General features: G+C 35.7%; 1 protein-coding gene across 1 annotated transcript; it reads left to right on the plus strand.

The window, feature by feature from the left end:
• The first annotated feature begins 2,579 nt into the window (after positions 1-2,579).
• SLC25A46 (solute carrier family 25, member 46) lies at positions 2,580-19,654 on the plus strand. The gene is made up of 7 exons (XM_005866448.2): positions 2,580-2,671; positions 4,589-4,646; positions 5,245-5,322; positions 5,782-5,882; positions 11,789-11,845; positions 13,472-13,529; positions 17,861-19,654. The coding sequence occupies exons 1-7, from the start codon at positions 2,601-2,603 to the stop codon at positions 18,437-18,439; spliced, it is 1,002 nt and encodes a 333-aa protein (XP_005866510.1). The 5' UTR covers positions 2,580-2,600; the 3' UTR covers positions 18,440-19,654.
• The last annotated feature ends 361 nt before the right edge of the window (positions 19,655-20,015 follow it).

The raw sequence follows: 20,015 nt of genomic DNA on the forward strand, positions 1-20,015 counted from the left end.
GGCCTCGGGTTCTAATCGCGCGCTACACCCGGCGCCCTCCCCGCGCCCTCTGCCCTTGAAGCGGGCCTCCTCTCTCGTCCTCGCACGAATGTTTTCTCCGGGATGACTTCCAAAAAAAAGACACCTGTCTTAGCTAATTCAGTGACCACTGCATTTACTTGATGTGGTTCATTGTAGCTTTGTGTTCTGCAGAGTATTGTGTGTGTTTTTTTCCAGCATGGACAGGCTTGGGCTCAAACCCGGCTCTACCAGTATTAAAAGCTGAGAGACGGTGTAAACGTCTGTGAGCCCTCAGTTTTCTCATCTTTAAGGTGGATAGAAGAATAACAGGGTTTTTTTAAGGGTTAAATAAAATGAGATATGAGTGATGCACAGTACATTGTGGAGCAAATATTTGTTTCCTTCCTTTTCCCTTTTAATTAAAGCAGTTGAGTCTGTTTTCTAAGCCCCAAAATACCCTCTGGCATCAAACCCCTTTTTGGTAGAACAGAAAATGTTTATACTTTCCCCTTTTCTTCTGCTAAAACTTAATGGTAATATAAATTGAGCCTCACTCATATTAAATGATTCACTTGAAATACATAGAGAAGTTGTAATTTTATTCTTTTTTATTTTTAATGGGCTAGTAACACTTTTCTATTTACATGAATTATAGATCCTAAATTCATATACCCCATGGGAACTCTGTAAAGATTTATGGAATTGAGAAATATACCCACCTTCTGCTTTTTTTTTTCTGACCTAAAAATTCCTCTAACAAGCAAAAATCACTTGATACAATTTCAAGATAAGACTTTGAATTCAAGACATAATTATTTTCCAAAGGATTGTCAGAAGACCTGTCTTTTAATTGCAGTACTTTGTGATTTAGATATTCTCAACATCTTTTTTTATTCATAAAATGGAAATAATGGCACCCTCTTCCCATTCTCCTGAAATTGTTAGAATAGTAGATTATATTAAACTAGAGGCCCGGTGCACGAATTCATGCACAGGTGGGGATCCAGCCGATTGGGACCATCTCACCCAGTCCTGATGGGAGCTGGTGGCCAACTTCCTGCAGCCCCTCCTGCTGGCGGGCCCAGGGAGGCTGGCCAGGGGAAGGGGCCATGGGAGGTTGGCCGGCCAGGGGGAGGGACTGCGGGAGGTTGGCTGTGGGAGCACACTGACCACCAGGGGGAAGCTCCTGTGTTGAGCATCTGCCTCCTGGTGGTTAGTGCACGTCATAGCAACCAGTCGACTGGTCGTTTGTATGCTTAGGCTTTTATATATATAGATATAAATGTAAGTATATTTATCATTGAATAGAAAATATATTTTAAACATCGGTTTTATTCTCATTTCTTCTATTTTGACTTGCAGGTATAATAAGATTGATTTGGGATAACTATGAGGAATAGACTTTAAATGCAGTATGATAAGCAAATGATGTGGAGGGGGACCAGTGATTTAGTGTCATGCAATTAGCTTGTTCACTCTGTCTGGTTTTCTTTCTGTTGGTCCCAAGAGGAGTACTGGAAAATTATAAATGAAATAATTCAAAATGCATATATACTTGCTACATAGTTACATTCTTAGGCAGTAAAGTTTAGATTATTTTTTCATAATTTATGCTTTGATGGTTACAATGAGGAGGAGCTCTTAATGTAACTAGGGCTGTTGTTTTTTAGCAGCAGTAAGAGGCTGGTGAGTCTACTTTGCAAGGTGGATAGAAGCCTGAGAGCATTATACAGTTAATAATAAACCTTCCTAATACCTTCCAGAAAATACCGTATTTTCTGTTAATATTAGGGGATGATCGGGACACACAAAAAGGAGAAAGAGCTGAAAGGAGGAAAATACCTTAACTTGGGCAAAGAAAAGCTATCTCGCTTATACATTTTTCAAAATAAGGGTGAACCAAATAATGTCCTCAGGGACATGTTTACATGGTCTTGTTCTGACTGTAAGGAAATAGTGTGTTGCTTCATTTAAAAGAGCAGAGTTGAGGGGGGGGGGGGGGGGGGAAGAGAGAAGAGAGAGAAAAGAGATTGAGAGCCCTTTATTGCCCATTTTGATTATTCTTTCAATTTAATAATTTCATGGTGTTTTACTTGTGACTGTTGGTTTAACATAGATGCTCTCTACCACTAACAGTGAATGACTAATTTTACAATATGGGAGGTAAAGTTGTTGGTGTACGTATCAGTGCTTTCTACAGAAAAAATTGTATGTTGTTTGCAGTCAGAAGTTACAAACTGGTAGCCCTTAGATTCTACCTGCAGATATGTTTGATTTGGCCCACATAATGTTTTACTGCTTTTTAAAATAGTTGCCAATCTTTTTTATTAAAAGATACCACATAAAAATAATATTTTTTAGAAAAATCACAGCTTAGACACCAACCCTGAGCCTACAGTCCCACATTGCAACAATGAATTGGAGCTGAAGAGCAATTGTGCCTTGCAACTTGCCACAAGCCCAATAGAGTTCTTCACTCATTCAAATGAATTCCCTGGCCCCTATCAGGACTTGACTTGGGGACCTGGTTTTAAATGAATATCGTGTTAATAAAAGAAAATATTTTTTTTTGTTTTTTACAGTAAATCTAAATATTGGTTATGAGTAATCTTATTTCTTCTATTTTAGAACAGTTGAGTAGATTTGCTGGATTTGGTATTGGACTTGCAAGGTAATGTTCTATCTAAATAATTTTAATTTTTATTTATAGTTTTTAATGTTATAATAAATGATTAGTAGTGTTCCCTTTAGATTGATTCTTTGTAGCAGTAGATTAAATATTGAATAATATTTTGCAGAAAAAATTATTTAAAATTTATCAGTTAATTTTTTCCCCCAGTAAGGACAGAGAATAGTCATTAAATTTTATAATCACAAAATAATTTTTAAGGAATATTGTTACACCTTTCATATGTATCTATCCAAAGAGTAAATCATTAATTCTAATGTTATCTCTTCTCCAAAAACCAAGTCATTTTACATTGAATCTTTTTTTTTGATTGAATTATAACAAGATATTTATCAACATGGAGTCTAGGTTTCAGTTATAATCAGCATTTAATGAGCATCATTTTTATTTTTTATTTTTAATGATTTTTAATGATTATTTTGTATTAGAAAAACCTTTAGTCTTGATTTATGTGACCTGTAGTGAATACTGTTTCAAAAATACTGAACTTGCACAAAGGCTGATATATGCTAACAAAAGTCATTGTTTTAAACATTTTAATCGAGAAAAAATGACCTTATTTGTATGATTAAACTTGAGGATGTTAATATCAATAGAAATAAAATTTGTGTATTAAGGTTTTCCTTGTGCTGTAGTTAATTTTTCTTCAGCCTCACCGTTTATACTTTAAAAGTCATTATCATCCTATATAATAAAAGCCTAATATGCTAAGTGTCCAACCATTCATTTGACCAGTTGCTATGACGCACACTAACCACCAGAGGGCAGCCGCTCCGACCAGTAGGTTAGCTTCCTGCTGGGGTCTGGCCGATCAGGACTGGGTGAGACAGGCCAGATACACTCTGGAACCCTTCCATGGTCCCTTCCTGGCCAGCCAACCTACCGCAGTCCCTCCACAGCTGGCTGGCTGGCCCTGATCGGCCGGCCCTGATCAGGACTGGGCGAGATGGGCTGGACATTCCCTGGAGTCCTCCCACAGTCCCTCCCTGGCCCTGATCGTGCACCAGTGGGGTCCCTCGGTCTGGCCTGCGGGGATCAGGCCAAAACCAGCTCTCCGACATCCCCTGAGGGGTCCCGGATTGTGAGAGGGTGGTTCTTGGGTGACACACCCCGGAATCGGGCTCGCTCCTCTCTGGTTCTGGGTGTGTTGCCTGAGAACCGCAGCTGCCAAGTCACCACAGCTCGGCAGCTCCTGCGTTGAGCATCTGCCCCCTAATGGCCATTGGGCATCATAGCTACTGGTCAGACAGTCGCTTAGGCATATCTATCTATCTAAATAGATAGATAGATAGATAGATAGATAGATAGATGCATCTATATATATGTGTGTGTGTAGATGTGTGCATAGCCATGCAGGCATGTGTTACTGTTAGTACTTAAGCCACAGTTGTAATTAGTGGTAAATACTTTCAGAACTATTTTGTACATAAAATACTAATCAATTAACATAGTCATTGAAATCCCTATAACTTAAGCGCAAAGTACATCAAAAACAAAATTTATAGAATGAGATTTATGAAAAATAGATAGCTCTTCTGATAGGAACTTTGTGCATAAGACATCTGAAAGAAATTGAAAGGGTCATTTAAATTGTCTAGGGAAAGAGTTTCCCATATTAGATATACAGAAATGTCGTTTCATCTTTATATTATACATGTTAGTATTATATATTGTTTCCCTTGACTATCAATTTCCAAATCTGGCTTTAATTCTTTTCATGTTGAATTTTGTTACTGGTACAATGATTTGTAAACATGATATTTTTTAATTTTTTTTTTATTTTAAGAATGGGAAACAAAATAATGCATGATTCTTCAAACAAAATTTATTTCAAATACATATATGTTATAAATTAAATTTTAGCTATATTACATATATTTATAAATTATTCTTATATAGTCTCTTTACAGAAAATGTACTGGCTCATCCTTGCATTGTTCTACGCCGCCAATGTCAGGTAAATATACTTCCTATGCAATAATCCCAACTCTGATTTGAAGTACAGAACTCAGCCCAGCTGGAGTGGCTCAGTGGTTGAGTGTCTCCACATCCCAATGAGAAGGGACTGGAATATGTGCTGCATCCTAATACTTTTAAAGAATTATTTCACTTAAGTATTGGTCCTGACCCCCTTTACTGACTTTATGATTTGCTAATTGTTTATAACTTAGAGTTGGAAAATACTAACCATTGGGAGACACATATCTCCTGTTCCTGAGTTCTTTGTGGTTCCTGAATGCTTTGCCACACTAAATGTAATTTGACTGTTTAAGGAAACAAAAATATCAAACCAAAAGGCCCTATTACATATGCTATATTATTGTGTATATTGTGCATTGGTTTTCAGGGTTATATTTATATAACCATATGTACTTTACTTTTAATAAGTTATTTAAAGCACTTTTAAGAGTAATTTTGCATTGCTTATGTGTAATTTATGCTGACTTTAGAATTGAACTTTTGTTTATGATGTGACTCCACAGTATTTCTTTCTTACCCTTGTTATTTCTTGCAAAACAATAATAGAAAATAATTATGAAATATATTTTTTAAAGGTTAATTACCATGCTCGACAGTATCATCTCACTCCATTTACAGTCATCAATATTATGTACAGCTTCAACAAAACTCAGGTGAGAATTAGTGTATAGATTTTGTTAAAATTATTTATGTGTCATTTTGCCTTAGTAATAATTAAAGCAACAGTAATTTCTTATAATCTAGTTAATAAAAATATCTTAACTCTTGTACTAAAACTAATGTAACATGATAATGGCATCTTTTTGGTGTCACTGAATAATCAGTGAATTTACACCTTTGCCAAAATTAATTAAATATTAGTGGTATTTAATCAGTATTAGAGATACTCAATTAATTGGAATGTTCATCTTGGCCTAAATGTAGGCTACCAAAAAATATTAAAATAATGTTAGAAATTAATTTAGTTGTAGTTTTCCACTAAAATGTCCTTTTAAATAATGTCTCATTGGAAATATCAGTAAACATTCAATATCAAGTTTTATTAAGTCCCTTTTTTTGGTGTTTCTTATTTACCAATTAACGAAAATAACAATAAATTTTGTTTATTGTAGGGACCAAGGGCCCTTTGGAAAGGAATGGGAAGTACATTTATTGTCCAGGGAGTCACACTTGGAGCAGAAGGAATAATTAGTGAATTCACACCTTTACCAAGGTACCTTTTTTGGCATTTTCTCAATATTAATGTCATATTTAAAATATAGCAAAATATAGTTTCTAATAATACCTTGAATTTAAAAACTTGACTTGCCTGAAGTAGCTAAGAGGAGAAACAGAAAATAAATTTAATTGCTATCTTATTGAATTAGCATATGATAAAGATAACTGCTTCCTTGTATAGTATCTATTGAGATATGTCTTTCAGCTCCTGCTGCTGTGTGTCAGCAACTAGCAATTAAGGAATAAACACGAGTATGTGAGCAATTCCTGCTCTTTAAGTAGCTAGTTTGATGAAGGAGACACATGTAAACAAATTACAGTACATCATTACGTGTGCTATAATTAAATCCCTTTCAGAGCCCAAGGGACACTTTGCATAGAGTTATTGTTAGGATTTCAAAAAAGAACTGAAATCTGAGCTAAGTCTTGACTTATGGTCAGGAATTGACTTGGCAAAGAAGGAGAGGATTCAGAGTAGAGGTGACAGCATGCCCATTGGAGGTTGGAACATCTGGGTAATAAGTGTCTTATGCTAAGAATAGTGAGCATGTATGGAGTGGAATAGAAGGAAACGAGGTTAAGATGCTAAACTGAAGCATGGCAATGCCTTTGTAAGGGATTTAGGTTTTATTCTCTGTGAAATTGGGAATCGAAGGTGTTAGTTGTTGTTTCTTTTTGTTAACATAGGGGTGATTTGATCAAGGATAATATTCAAGTGATAGTGTGGGAAAAAAGAATGGTGTAGACTGTCAGTAATCTAGGGGGGGGAAAAAAGACTTGTGCAGAACTGTCACTAATGTAGGCCAGATTGAGAAGGGTTTAAACTGTGGAATAGAATAGAAAACAATGAGCTGGAGAGACATTTCTGAAGTATATTTGATAACTGGTGATAGATTGGGAATGGGCATATGGGAGAGTGAGTTGTCATCAGTAACTGAGATTTCTAGATTGGAATCAAGTTGAAGAATTCATGAAGGAGAATAAGTTGGAATGGGAAAGAAGATAAGAAATTTAACCTTCAATAGATGATGTTTGAGATTTCTGCAAGACAGTTAGGGGGAACATGTCTAATAAGTGGTTGGAACCGTGGGTCAGAGTCTTAGAAAAAATTTGAAGCTGAAGGCATAGCTTTGAATGTAGTGATATAAAAGCAGCAGTTGAAACATTAGGATGGATGCATTTCCAAAGGCGATAATGTAGACTAAGTGACAGGAAATGGACCAAACACAGAATCCTGGGCAATGTGTGAGTGCACACATGTGTGCCATACCTGTATGTGTATTAGGAGAGGTAATTGAGGGGAGTAATAAGAGATGATCACAAAACTCATTGAAAATAGCAGCAAACTGTAGAACAGTAATGTCATCGAAGCCAAGAGAGGTGAATTGGAATTGTTAGATACATTTGAAGGGAGAGGGTAGAGAAATGGGTAAATTTACTTGTGCACCTGTTTTCTCTCTGAAACAGGATACAAGGTCATTTGGTGAAAGAAGAATGAGGGAAAGTATGAAAAGAATGAGGAACCTAGGTTCTCAAACTTAATATGTTCTTGAAGGCTGTTAGAAAACTGAATCATGTTTTCCCATTAGAAATAATGTAAATTGAATTAATCTGTTCCAGATCCCCAAATGATTCCCTGCTTTAACCTTTCTTATATACAGTACATATTTAATTACTGATTAATCTATAAGTAAACACTTTAAAAACAAAAAGGACATTAAATGTAAGTGAAAATTTAACAAAAAAGAAATGAAAAATTTCATAATAATAAGCAGCAACAACAACAACAAATATTCACAGCATAATTTCCTGAGATGTTAACGTGAGATTTAGTGGTAAAATGACTCATACTCCCGCATTCTCTCCTTTGTCGCCTGAGAGATCAGTGACTGATCATATAGGTATCATCATTGAAAGGGCTGTTGGTTTGAGAAGTGAATTGTTTAAGATGGGAAACATTCGAGAACCAGGTTCAACTGTATATGTTTGGGACAGTCACAGCTACTATGTGTAACAGAATGCAAACCTTACTAGGAATATATGAAAGGAATGTTAATAGATAATATTGGAAAGCATAAATTAGTGTAAGTGCTATTTGGTAGGAATCTTGTGATTTTTCCCTATCAACACTAGATCCCAGAGATAGCATTAAAGATCTTGAATGGTTTGCTAACGTAATTGTGGTGATAGAAATGTACTAGCCTCAGAAGCTACTGTGGTGGTTCATTCTATCCTAGTACAGTGTAAAAAAGAGATTTTGAATGGTTTGTTGATCCAAAGGTGGCCCCAGGCAGGTGAATTTTTTGGGTTGACAAGGAAGTGAGGTTGTTGCCGGTACAGTCAACTGGCATCTCAATCTTGGGATTCAGTCTTTCTAGGGAAGAAAATGAAGACAGGCGAGACTGATAGTGGGCTTTTTGCCAGTGTTTGCTTTCAAGGACTGTATAGTCTTGAAAGTCTTGAAGTTCTTTTAACACAGCTTTGCTAAATGTTATAAACAAAACAAAACATTTGGCCAGCGACAAGTTTCCCATCATACTTTAAAAATCTGAATTTATGATGTTGGCTAACTTTATTCACCCTATTGCTTTTTATATCACAAGATAAAATGGGAAGTTAGTACTTGTCATCAAATGTTCTTGAAGTTCTGCCAGAAACACAAAATTTTATAAAAATTTAACAAATTTCAGGAATTTCTGTATGGTAAAGTGTAAAGAATTCTACATTTGCAGTCAGACACCTTTGGTCCTGCCTACACCACTTTTTAGTTCTGGGAACTTAGGCAAGTAATGACACTTCTCTAAAGCACAGATGAAGTAGTAACTTTCACTCCAGGTTGAGAAGGAAAAAAAATGGGAATGGGAAGGCACAGAATTTTATGAAACTTTCTCATTCTGTAGACATACAGACACATCAGATTATGTGGACATTTTGAATCATATTTAGGAAGACATGAGAGGTTATCTTTGTTGTATTTTATCTGGATAATTTTGGTAATAAGTCCCACTCATTAATTAATTTATTTACTTAATTTGCTAATATTTCCTGAGCACCTACTATGTTCTAGGTCCTGTACTAGAAATCAGGTATACAATGAGAAGAAACAAAAAGTACCTTAGGTCTAGTATAAGGGACATTCATTAAGTAAAATAATCCCACTAATGAATAACTAAGTACCAGTTGAGATTGTTCACAGAAGAAAAAGAATATGGTCCTGTGAGAGTATTAAAGGGTTAGGAACAGTGTCAGTAATAAAATGACACTTGTTTTTGTGTAGATTATGCATTAACTATGTATATTCATCTATCAAGTGGAAGAAACACGAGTGCCTGATGGCTGCTGAAAGGACAAATAAGTTGCCAACTAAAAACTGCATTGGATTTAGTGTCATGCAGGTCATGGGAACCTTGGCAAGAACTGTTTTTGTTGGAATAATTGGGTAGAAACCAATTTGAAGTGCGTTTAGAGGTGAGTGAGAAGTTAGGACGTGGAAATAGCAAACTTAGGAAGTTGGCTGTGATGAGAGATGAAAAAAAGTAGCTGAAGATGAGAGGTTTGGGTTGGGTTGAGGGAAGATTTTTTTAAGAGGGAAGCTATTTGAGCATGTGAAATGAGAGACAATGGAAATTAAAGACTGCTTAACTATAGTTATTTAGATAATCGGGGAGGGGTTGGGACAGGGCAGGCTGGAGAGGATCAATGTGGGGGGAAGAGAACATATGTAATACTTTCAACAATAAAGAATTATTTTAAAAAACAAAAAAAAATAAACATTTTATTGTTTTTGTATAGATTATGCATTAAGACACTATCAAATAGAAAACTATTTTGAGAAAAAGCAAGTCACTTCTCTCAGTTTTGTTGCTTGTTTGAAGGGTAGTTTTTGCTTGTGAAAACAGTGATTTAAATGTATTTACACAGGTTTTGGTATTTAATAATGAAATATAAAAAGGTTTAATCACAAGTAGATTTCTACACTACCCTCTTTCCTGAAGCACTTAAATGTGCTAATTTAAATTTCTAGAGCTGTGGCTGTAAGTTTTACTCATTTTATAAAGGAGTAGAGAATAGATACAAAGAAGAAAGTCTCAATTTTTTATAATTGATTATAAATTTTATTTTTCTCTCTTTTACCTTAATAATCTTCCCTTAATAATTAGTTTTGTATTCAAAGGGAAGATGGCCCTGTCCTTTCAGAAACAGGCCACAGACCCATCTGTCCATAATGTTAATAACAGTTTCATGCTTCAAATCAGTGTCATAATAGCCTTGAAAAGAGTAATAGTGCCCAGATGACTGGCAAACCATGTAGCATATTTTGTTTTATAATTATAAAGTCACTGTCAGTAAGATGAAAGGCCTAATTTTTTTTGCATTTTTCATCTTAATCATTAAATGTCATTTCGGCTCTATTTTTCTGTGGTTGTTCAGGCCTGTAGTATTCTAGTATTAATCAGAATGTGACCCAGAAGGTTCCCCAGGGTCTAATAAATCAGAGAAGGTTATTCTATTGTCTAAAAATTTATCTGCAGACCTCTCAGTCTCTTAGAAAAATGTAGGAAAGTTCCCATACCACCCGTGCTATAATTGTACTGAGTCTGTTTTTACAGCACTTACATTATTAGTGATTAATTATTTTTGCCTTTTTAATGTAAAATATATTTATTCCTTTATCTCCTTATGTTTCTTATATTCACTTACTTGAGATAGAACATGTTTTCTCAGTTTCCTGCTGTGGCTATTGTGCAGTAAGTGTTAATTTTATCAGGGGGAACTTGTAGTAGCTAGTCTCCTCTTTATTTTACACCCTCCTTTCTTTGTTATTCTCCCTCTCCCTTCCTCCTCCTTCCCCTCCCCTTCAATCCTCCACTGTCTGACTCTTCATTTACTCTCCCTTTTGCTCTCCATATTCTTTTCTCTTTTTTTACTTTTCTCTTGATACAACTTTTTCCTTTTTTGTTCTTTCAGCTTGCCTCTCTTCTTTTTCTTCTCTTTCCTGGTTTCCAAAGGTAACCTAAATAGCAGGAAACACCCAGTGCTAGACCTTGGTTCCAGATCTAGCATTTTTCCTGTGTCTTTTGAACATGTCCCTGTCACCTTTTTGAAAACCTTTATTTTCTCAAAGTAAAACAAACACAAGAATACCTGCTCTGCTGCTCTCACAGGGTTCCTTCTTGTATCAGAGGAGATGAGAGGGAGCGGAGGCAGAAGCAGACTTCACGTCAGAGACCAGGGTTTAGAGCCCTTGTTTTACTACTAACATTAATCTGCATATAATTACTTCATTTTGTTTATTGTTTTTTATTCCTATTCTTACATACTTTTTAAAGCTTTATTTCTCCCTTTATCCTATTCCTTGTTACATTTTCCCTTTCCCACCCATTCTTTTTTACTCAACCTATCACTTTTTTAAAAATATTTTTTTATTGATTTCAGAGAGGAAGGGAGAGGGGGGGGAGAGAGAGAACCATCAATGAGGGGGGAGAGAGTCATTGATCGGCTGCCTCCTGCACGCCCCCTACTGGGAACCGAGCCTGCAACCCGGGCATGTGCCCCAGAGGGAACCCTTCAGTCTGCAGGCCAATTCTCTATCCACTGAGCCAAACCAGTCAGGGCTCAACCTATCACTTTTATATCTCCTTTAATTTCTCATGTTCATTTTTGTAATCAGTTATAACTTCCTCCTCTGTCAGCCAATACAAAAATACCTTGAACATTGTTTTTCTTTTCAAACCACTACAGTTGTTTCAAATGTGTCCCAGAAAGGAAAATGTTTACCATTAGAATATATTTCTCCTATAGATTTTTTTAAATTAAAACTTGATTACTTTTTTGCAAGTTGGGCTAATTCAAGATGTTTTAAGTAACATGACTTTTGTTTTACTTAAATTTATTTTTTAGGGAGGTTTCACATAAATGGAATCCTAAACAAATAGGAGAACACCTTCTGCTGAAATCGTAAGTGAAATTTATATTGAAAATTTATATTAATTTTTATAGCATTATAACTGAAAATTTTATTAAATAACTATACGGAAGGAAATTAGAGCAATGAAATATTTGAGGGACTAGAATTTCAAAGGACAAGTTACAGGGTTTAGGAATAAAAATCCTGAACTATTATTATCTTTAAAATAAATCTTTCTAATTTGAAAGGGTGAAATCAAAACCTAATTTTTCTTTGTGTTCTTAGGAAGTTATCAGAGGTCCTCAACTTTTTAAACACAAGTTGCCAAGAAAATTATTATTCTTATTTTATTATTAATTAGAGATAACAAATTTATTTGTATGGTGATGAGCAAACTAAAAAACGTAGTCCTGAAGGCACTCAGTAATTTTACAACATTGACCATTTTCGTAGATTAGAATTTTACTCTTCACTTTTTAATTTTTTTTGAAGATTGTGAATTGGAAACCCCCCTCCAGCTTGCTGGCTCCCTTGGTGGGGCATTCTAGCTCATTATTACTTAGTGATGTTCCATTCACCTTGAAAACTACTACTTGCCAGGACCTGGCCCATAGGGTTAGGTAAGTCCCACCTTGATATTATTTTAATAACTATATTTTGCAGGCTTGCAAAGTTGTAATATTACTCTGCCTAATATTAGTGGTAGGAAACAACTTTGCAAAGCTGTACAATATTGTTTTTTAATAATAAAAGGGGACTTCACTTACCATTGAAGACTGGCTTAACTCTGCTGGGTGGGAAATCTGGGAATGGATAATAATAATATAGGATAATAGCAGAACTTGTTCAGATATCATTGAGAAGGCAAGCAATAGAATGGATCCACACCCTGTATTTTAAGTGTCAGAGTAATAGGCTTCATTACCTATGTGCAGGTAGAGGTCCAAACAATGACTCAAACGAGCCTCCATTTCATACTGCTTTAAAATAAAATCTATGTTCTTTGCAGGCTGTCCCTGTGTTATTATTAATACTTAAGGTTTCATTTCTAATTGTTGAATAAAGATTTTCTGTTACAGGTCTCTGAAGTATCTTTAGGCTATCGGTATTAATAGTTGAAAACCTTACAAATATAACTCAGGCTTGAATATAAATTACGTTGATACATTAAAGTAGATATTAAAAGATCCTATCTAATAAAGAGGGAATATGCTAATTGACCCTCACACTGTCACAAAGATGGCGGCGCCCACAGCCAATAAAGGAATATGCTAATTGACTGCCCCACCCTCAAAGATGGCGGCGCCCAAAGCCACAAGATGGAGGCGCCCAGTCCCCTCAGTCCCGCTGCACGCCTGCCTCCGGAGTCCCCCAGTCCCCTCAGCCCCCTAGCCACCCACGGCTGGCTCGAGGCTCAGGCAAACCTCAGATGGCGGCTGCCCAGCCGTCCAGGGCCACCCGAAGCTCAGGTAACCAGGGCCAGCTGAGGCTTTTGCTGCCGGCCGGGTCCCCTGATCACCCGGTCGCCTCCCGCCCCTGAGGGCTCCCAGACTGTGAGAGGGGGCAGGCTGGGCTGAGGGACCCCCCCTCCAGTGCATGAATTTTCATATACCGAGCCTCTAGTTTAGTATAAGTATCTTGTTTCAATAAGCTGATGTTTGTTTTAATTTCTACAGCCTAACTTATATAGTGGCAATGCCTTTTTATTCAGCAAGTCTGATTGAAACAGTACAGGTAAGCTATTTTTTATGGTCATTTTTTACTTAAAATGTTTTTGGAATATTAAATGTATTATTTTATGCCTGGTTGTATAATAGAGAAATTTAAAACAGTATCCTTTTAAAATTTTATTTTGCAAATACACACATATCAAAGATTATATACTAGCACTTTGCTGGTAAGTATATTTCCTTTGCAAACCTACTTCACACTTTTAGTTTTAATTTATTTTATCCCTTCCGTAGACAGCTGTATACTCTTTATTCAGATATCTCAGAATCCAGCCTATGACTTGCTTTGAATACAAAAAATCCAAAGGGTTGTGGTTTTTTTTTTCAATTTTCTAAGACACAACTCAGAATGGTTATGGCTTGTCATAGGTCAATAAATTAAGCATGAAACATGATAATCATCCTAACAGTGAGAAGGTAGTCTGCATAGTAGTTTACTAACAGCATTCTTATTAAATATGCCTTTTAAGGAACATTTGATGCTATGGTGTGGTTAAGTGCTACAAAAGCTAAAGCAATCTTCTGCTAGTGTTTTACATTGTTTTATTATTTCTAACCACAGGGTGGCGCTCAAGTACATCAAATTCATTGATTTTTTTTCACCATTGGGTTCTTACACTTAAAACTCAGATGAAGATAGTTTAACTTCACCTATACACAAAATCCAATTACTTGTTTATCACCTATCTGCCATCTCCATCATCACATCCTCTAGCATATTATTTGTCTTCAATAAGTATGAATTCCTTCTCTATAAACACCTCAATGGATCAGCCTTTTCTCTCCAAATTACTCTTTTCCGTGTAATTGCTTTTCTGGCCCCATCGTTGATTATTTATTTATTTTCTTTTTTAGAATTGACTTCAGTTAACAGAAGTTAACATCTTGCTACTCAAATACACTTTTCTCTGCTTTTGCACTTGGCATTGTGTTAAATAAATGATATCACCTTTGTTTGGGACTACAGCTTACAGTTATTACACTATGAGATATTCTCATAAATAAGGAAAAAAACAGCAAGAAGGTGATTGTTTAAGAAAAAACAAGCAGCATGATATTAAGTATATCAGAATCACATGTCTGTTTAGATCTGTGACTTTAAACAAATATCTTAACCTTTCTAAATCTTTCTCATTCATAAAATGGGAACAGTATTTTAATAACTGGGTTGTAAAAATTGAGTTACTCATATAAAGTGCTCAGCTCACTATGTTTGTTTGCTTATTTAACCCAGTATCTACCTCTCTTTTTCCTGCTCCAGGTTCTACCTGATAATTGCCTCATTTTGATTTCTTTGGTCTGATTTTCTAGAAATCTTTTTATGTCTTCTTAAGTTTCTCCTCTTGCACATATTCCTCTTCTTTAAGTAACTTCTTTGTCACCTGTTCTACCATACTCCCATACATAGTCCTTGACCCTGTCTGCATTTATCCTGTATTCACCATCCTGGAGAACTCACTCACTCTCATGAATCATTTTGACTCTAATCTTTAAAATGTGAATTAAATCATCATCACCTCAAGACTCAGCGCATAAAAACAATATTGTCTTATTCCCCTGAAAATTATCTTCCTTTTGAGCATCTCCTTTCTTATTAATGTATTATTGTTATCTTCACCCTAGAGACTTAAAACTTTAGTTCTTATTTTTAGAAATGTCTTGATTTTTATATTTCTTTCATCCTTCATAATCAGGCAGTCATTATGCCTTCTTAGTTCTAACTCCAAAACGTAACTGAGATTTGTCTGTTTCTCTCCACTGAGAGGCTACCATTCCCATCCCTTCTTTATCATATACTTGGTTTATTATGTTAGCTTCTTTCTTTCTATTTTACGTCCAGTGGGTTTTTGCCCTCCTGGGAGCTCTTTGAGAACATTCTTCCCTTGAAAAATACACATTCATACATAGATCTCCTGAAGACCTCTTTGGTCCCTTAAATATGAACTTCCTAGTGAGCTGTTGTCTTCATTAACAAACCTTGTTCTAGTCACTGCATTCCACATCAGTGTAAGATTGATGTTCTTCACTTTCAATTCTTACATCCTTTTGCTGATTAAGGATCCACACTGACTCATACTTCCTAAAATCAATTTCAGACTTTTCAGCATAGTATTCAATTAAGGTTTTTATTGACTTCACTTTACCTTTTCAGTTAACCTTCCTTAACTGATCATTTTTTTTAAACATCATTAAATATTTATTGAGTGTCAACCTGTATGAGGCACCATTATAGACCTATAACAGCAAACAAAATAGACAAAAATAGTCTGCCTTCATAGAGTTATATTTTTGTGGGGAAGATAAACATAAACAAAATCAATATAAAGTATACTAGGTGGTGCTTAGTGCTAAAGAGAACAAAAATAAAGCAAGGAAATTAAATAAGATTAATGGGTTGAGAGGAGCAGCTATTGTTTTGTTTTGTTGTTGTTGGTTTTTTTTTTTTTAATATATTTCTTTATTTATTTCAGAGAGAAAGGGAGAAGGAGAGAGAGATAGAAACATCAATGATGAGAGAGAATCATTGATCGGCTGCCTCCTGCACAACCCCCACTGGGGATCGAGCCCGCAACCCAGGCATGTGCCCTTGGCCGGAATCGAACCTGGGACCCTTCAGTCCACAGGCTGATGCTTTATCCACTGAGCCAAGCTGGCTAGGGCGTTTTGTTGTTTTTTTAATCAGAAAGGCCTCACTGAGAAGGTAACGTTTGAGTAAAGATCTGAGCATATGAACTACTTAGATATTTGGGAGAAGAACATTCTAAGCAAAGGAAAAGTAAGTGCAAAGGCCCTGAGGTCAGATTGTATTTCATGTGTTTGAAGAGCAAAAAGGGGGGCAGTATAGTTGAAGCTCACTAAGCAAGGGGGAGAACAGGAGGAGATGAGTACTGATGGTAAGAGGATGATAAATCATAAAGGACATTTTAGGTCATTGTAATAATTTAGCCTTGACTTTGAGGGGCATGGAAAGTCTTTGGCATATTTGAACCAAAGAGTGATTCTAACATGTCTTCATTAGGATCTCTTCCGCTGCTGTATTAAAAATAGACTAGAGTGGGAAAGGATCAGAGATTGGTAAATGGACTAGGTGAGCTGATTTTACTCTGTGGTTTTAAATGTATTATATTTACTGAAAACACATTGATATGTTCAGCTTGAAGCTTTTTTTATCATCTAAAATGTAAACTCCAAGTTTACCCCTTAGACTTAACATTTCTGAACTCTTGATTTCTCCCCAAAATGCTACCCCATCCATATTTCCCAACCCAGTAAGAGCCATTGCTATTCTACTTCCTCTGGCCAACAGGCTTGAGGTTATCCTTGACTTCTCTCCTTCATACCCAAATCCAATGCACCAGTAATTCTTATTGGCTGTAATTTTAGGATAAAAGCACAACTGATGCACTTCCCTTCCATTACTACCTGGTAGTCCATCATCTCTTTTCTGGATTATGTAAGAACTTTTTAACTGGTTTCTCAGCCTGCCCTCTTGTTCTCTTGCACAATAGCCAGTGTTAACCTAAATTATATTTTGTCCATCTTCTGCTTAAAACCAGCTATTTTTCCATCTGATTTTTCCATCTGACTAAAAGCCAAAGTCTACTCAGTGGCATGATATGGCTCCATACTACTTTATAACTTCATTTTATACTTTCTCTTCTTCAATCTTACTATAGCCAAATTGGCTTCTTGCTGTTCCTTTTCTGCCTGTCCATGACTCTGACCTGTATCACAAACTTTGTAATACATATCCTCAAAATTATAGATAGGCAGAAATATTGCAGATGATAATGACATTTATTCAGTGCCTTCCGGCTTTCAGGCCTTTTTTCACTTAATACTCCTAGCAACTCTATGCATAAAACATAGGTGGTACTAATTCCATTTTTATAGAATGGTAAACTGACTGTTAGGAGAAGTTAAATAACTTGCCAATGGTCATATAACCAGTAAGTAATGGAAGCAGGGTTGAAACCCATTTGTAAGAAGTCTAAGCACTATACTACCTCTTTTGGTGTCATGGAGTTAATGTGTTTCAAAATTATTTCTAAGGAGCTTCTTGAGGCCGGGGAAACCAGGTGTGTCCCCACCGACATCTCCTTCTCTATTTTCCTTGTCCAATAAAAGTAGCTTCCACTTTACTGCTATCTGTTTTATGAAATTTCATATGAAAAAAGAATCTAACAGCTAGGTAACATTTGAAGTCTGTAAGCTATTGATGTTTTCCCTTTTTGGTCAGCAAGTTAGTATTTAAAAGGAACCTAAAAAGAGCCCTTTTGTAGGGGCAAAATAAGCAAATATTAACTTCCACTCATTTCATCATTTTTATTTTAGAGTGAGATAATTCGAGATAATACTGGGATTTTGGAATGTGTTAAAGAAGGCATTGGAAGAGTGATAGGCCTGGGAGTGCCTCATAGCAAACGACTACTTCCTCTTCTCTCCTTGATCTTCCCCACGGTGCTGCATGGGGTTCTTCATTACATCATCAGCTCCATCATTCAGAAGATCGTCCTACTAATTCTAAAGAGAAAGACTTATCATGGCCACCCAGCTGAGAGCACTAGCCCAGTGCAGAGTATGCTGGATGCTTATTTTCCAGAACTTATTGCTAACTTTGCTGCCAGTCTTTGCTCTGATGTTATGCTTTACCCCTTGGAAACAGTTTTGCACCGCCTTCACATTCAAGGAACACGCACAATAATTGACAATACAGACCTTGGCTATGAAGTGCTTCCAATTAATACACAGTATGAGGGAATGAGAGACTGTATCAATACCATAAAGCAGGAGGAAGGAATGCTTGGTTTTTATAAAGGGTTTGGTGCTGTTATAATACAGTACACACTGCATGCAGCTGTCCTACAGATTACCAAAATCATTTACTCTACGCTTCTTCAAAATAGCGTTTGAGATATAAGTTCCCGATTAGTCTAAAAGGCACAATCTGGACACTTTGCTATGAAATTGTGAGGGTATAAAAGTGATACTGGGGGGGAAATGGATTATAAGTGAAACTGGTAGAGAAAGCCCATGCTCATTATATTGACTTTTTTTTAAAGGCATAGGTCTTTTAGGGATCAAAAGTATTCCAAATTTGAAAACTCAATAAAAATAATACTCATCAATTAAATTCTAGCTAGTGTAGCACGCATACTGAACTAAAATTGGTCTTGAGCAGAAGCAAAAATTTATCAGCAAACACAAAACAAAATTTTACAGAGCTGAATTTATTCCATCTAACTTTAATATTTATTACATGTTAATTTTACCTTCTTGGTTGATATTGGTATGTCATCCTTAATATATAGTATCAAGAGGTCATAGTTTACCTTCAAGCAAATAAATATGTAACCAATGATAATGATGAGAAGGATTAGATTTGGCAATCTGTAATCAGGAGTTGAAGTTTTAAATTGTATTATCCCTATATAACGTTTTAATGGCTGCATATTTATTACATAAAGCCATTTATGTTCACATACAAAACTTGGAATTTCCTTCCTTTCAACAAATTTTCCACCTTTAGATCAGCTTATTGCATAAGATGACGTCACACACTTTCTGCTTAAATATAAAAATAAAATATTAAAAGCCAAGTTATCCAAAGATTTAAGGCAAACAATATACTTGTCTATATCCAAATACAGCATTTCGGTGCCAGCAACTTAATATTCGTCATATGTTTATAAAGCTTGATTTGCTTACCTAGTTATGTGAATCATCAGGCTGTTTTTAGAGCCACTCTTAACAGAGATAGAAAATAAAATAATCATGACAACTATTACTGTTTCTAAATTTAGAAATTGTGTACTGAAAGGAATGTCACTTGTCTTTCATTTCTGAATGACCTGTCTTAGTGGAGACGCGATTAAAATTCACCTGGGAATTTGTGCCTCTTGCCTTCTGTATAGTTATCATAAATTAATGTCTTCAGTTTTTATTCCAGGTTTGTTTAAAATTTCATACTCCAAACTAGATATACATAAATGGAAAAGCAGGTCTCTCCATATCGCCTTTTGTTTAAACTTGTTTGGATGAATACTGAAGAAAAAATACAAACTTTAAAGGAAGTTTGTCCTCGCTTTTTATGGATGAGGTAAAGAGGTAAATTTCAATAAATAAGCAAAAAAATAATCAGTTTAATAAAAAAAATTATATGTTCCTAAATGGATGAAGCTCTTTGTGTAGTAAAATGATATGCACTTGACTGATCCATCATTAAACATTTTAAAGTTTCATTTCCTCCTGTAAGTGGTCACAGTTTTACTATGAGCCATGTAGCACACTGAAGTTCAGTGACTTTGCACTTACATTTTCCAACCAGATTTATAAATAGATTTATTTTAGTTGCTAAATATCAGCAAAGTGGTTACTTTATGTGATTAATAATGTTGAAATCAAAAATGATATCCAGAAAGTGTGAAACAGTATTTAAGTAGCAACTCTCTTTACTATCCTGTGTTGTATGTTTCTGGGTGGTTTTTCC

This window comes from Myotis brandtii, unplaced genomic scaffold, assembly GCF_000412655.1.
Source record: "Myotis brandtii unplaced genomic scaffold, ASM41265v1 scaffold230, whole genome shotgun sequence".
Taxonomy (NCBI): Eukaryota; Metazoa; Chordata; class Mammalia; order Chiroptera; family Vespertilionidae; genus Myotis; species Myotis brandtii.

Coding starts and splice junctions, on each gene's coding strand:
- SLC25A46 (XM_005866448.2), top strand. CDS start 2,601: ATGAGTAATCTTATTTCTTCTATTTTAGAACAGTTGAGTAGATTTGCT. Junction 4,647..5,244: donor TTCTACGCCGCCAATGTCAG/GTAAATATACTT, acceptor TATTTTTTAAAG/GTTAATTACCATGCTCGACA. Junction 13,530..17,860: donor GTCTGATTGAAACAGTACAG/GTAAGCTATTTT, acceptor TTTTTATTTTAG/AGTGAGATAATTCGAGATAA.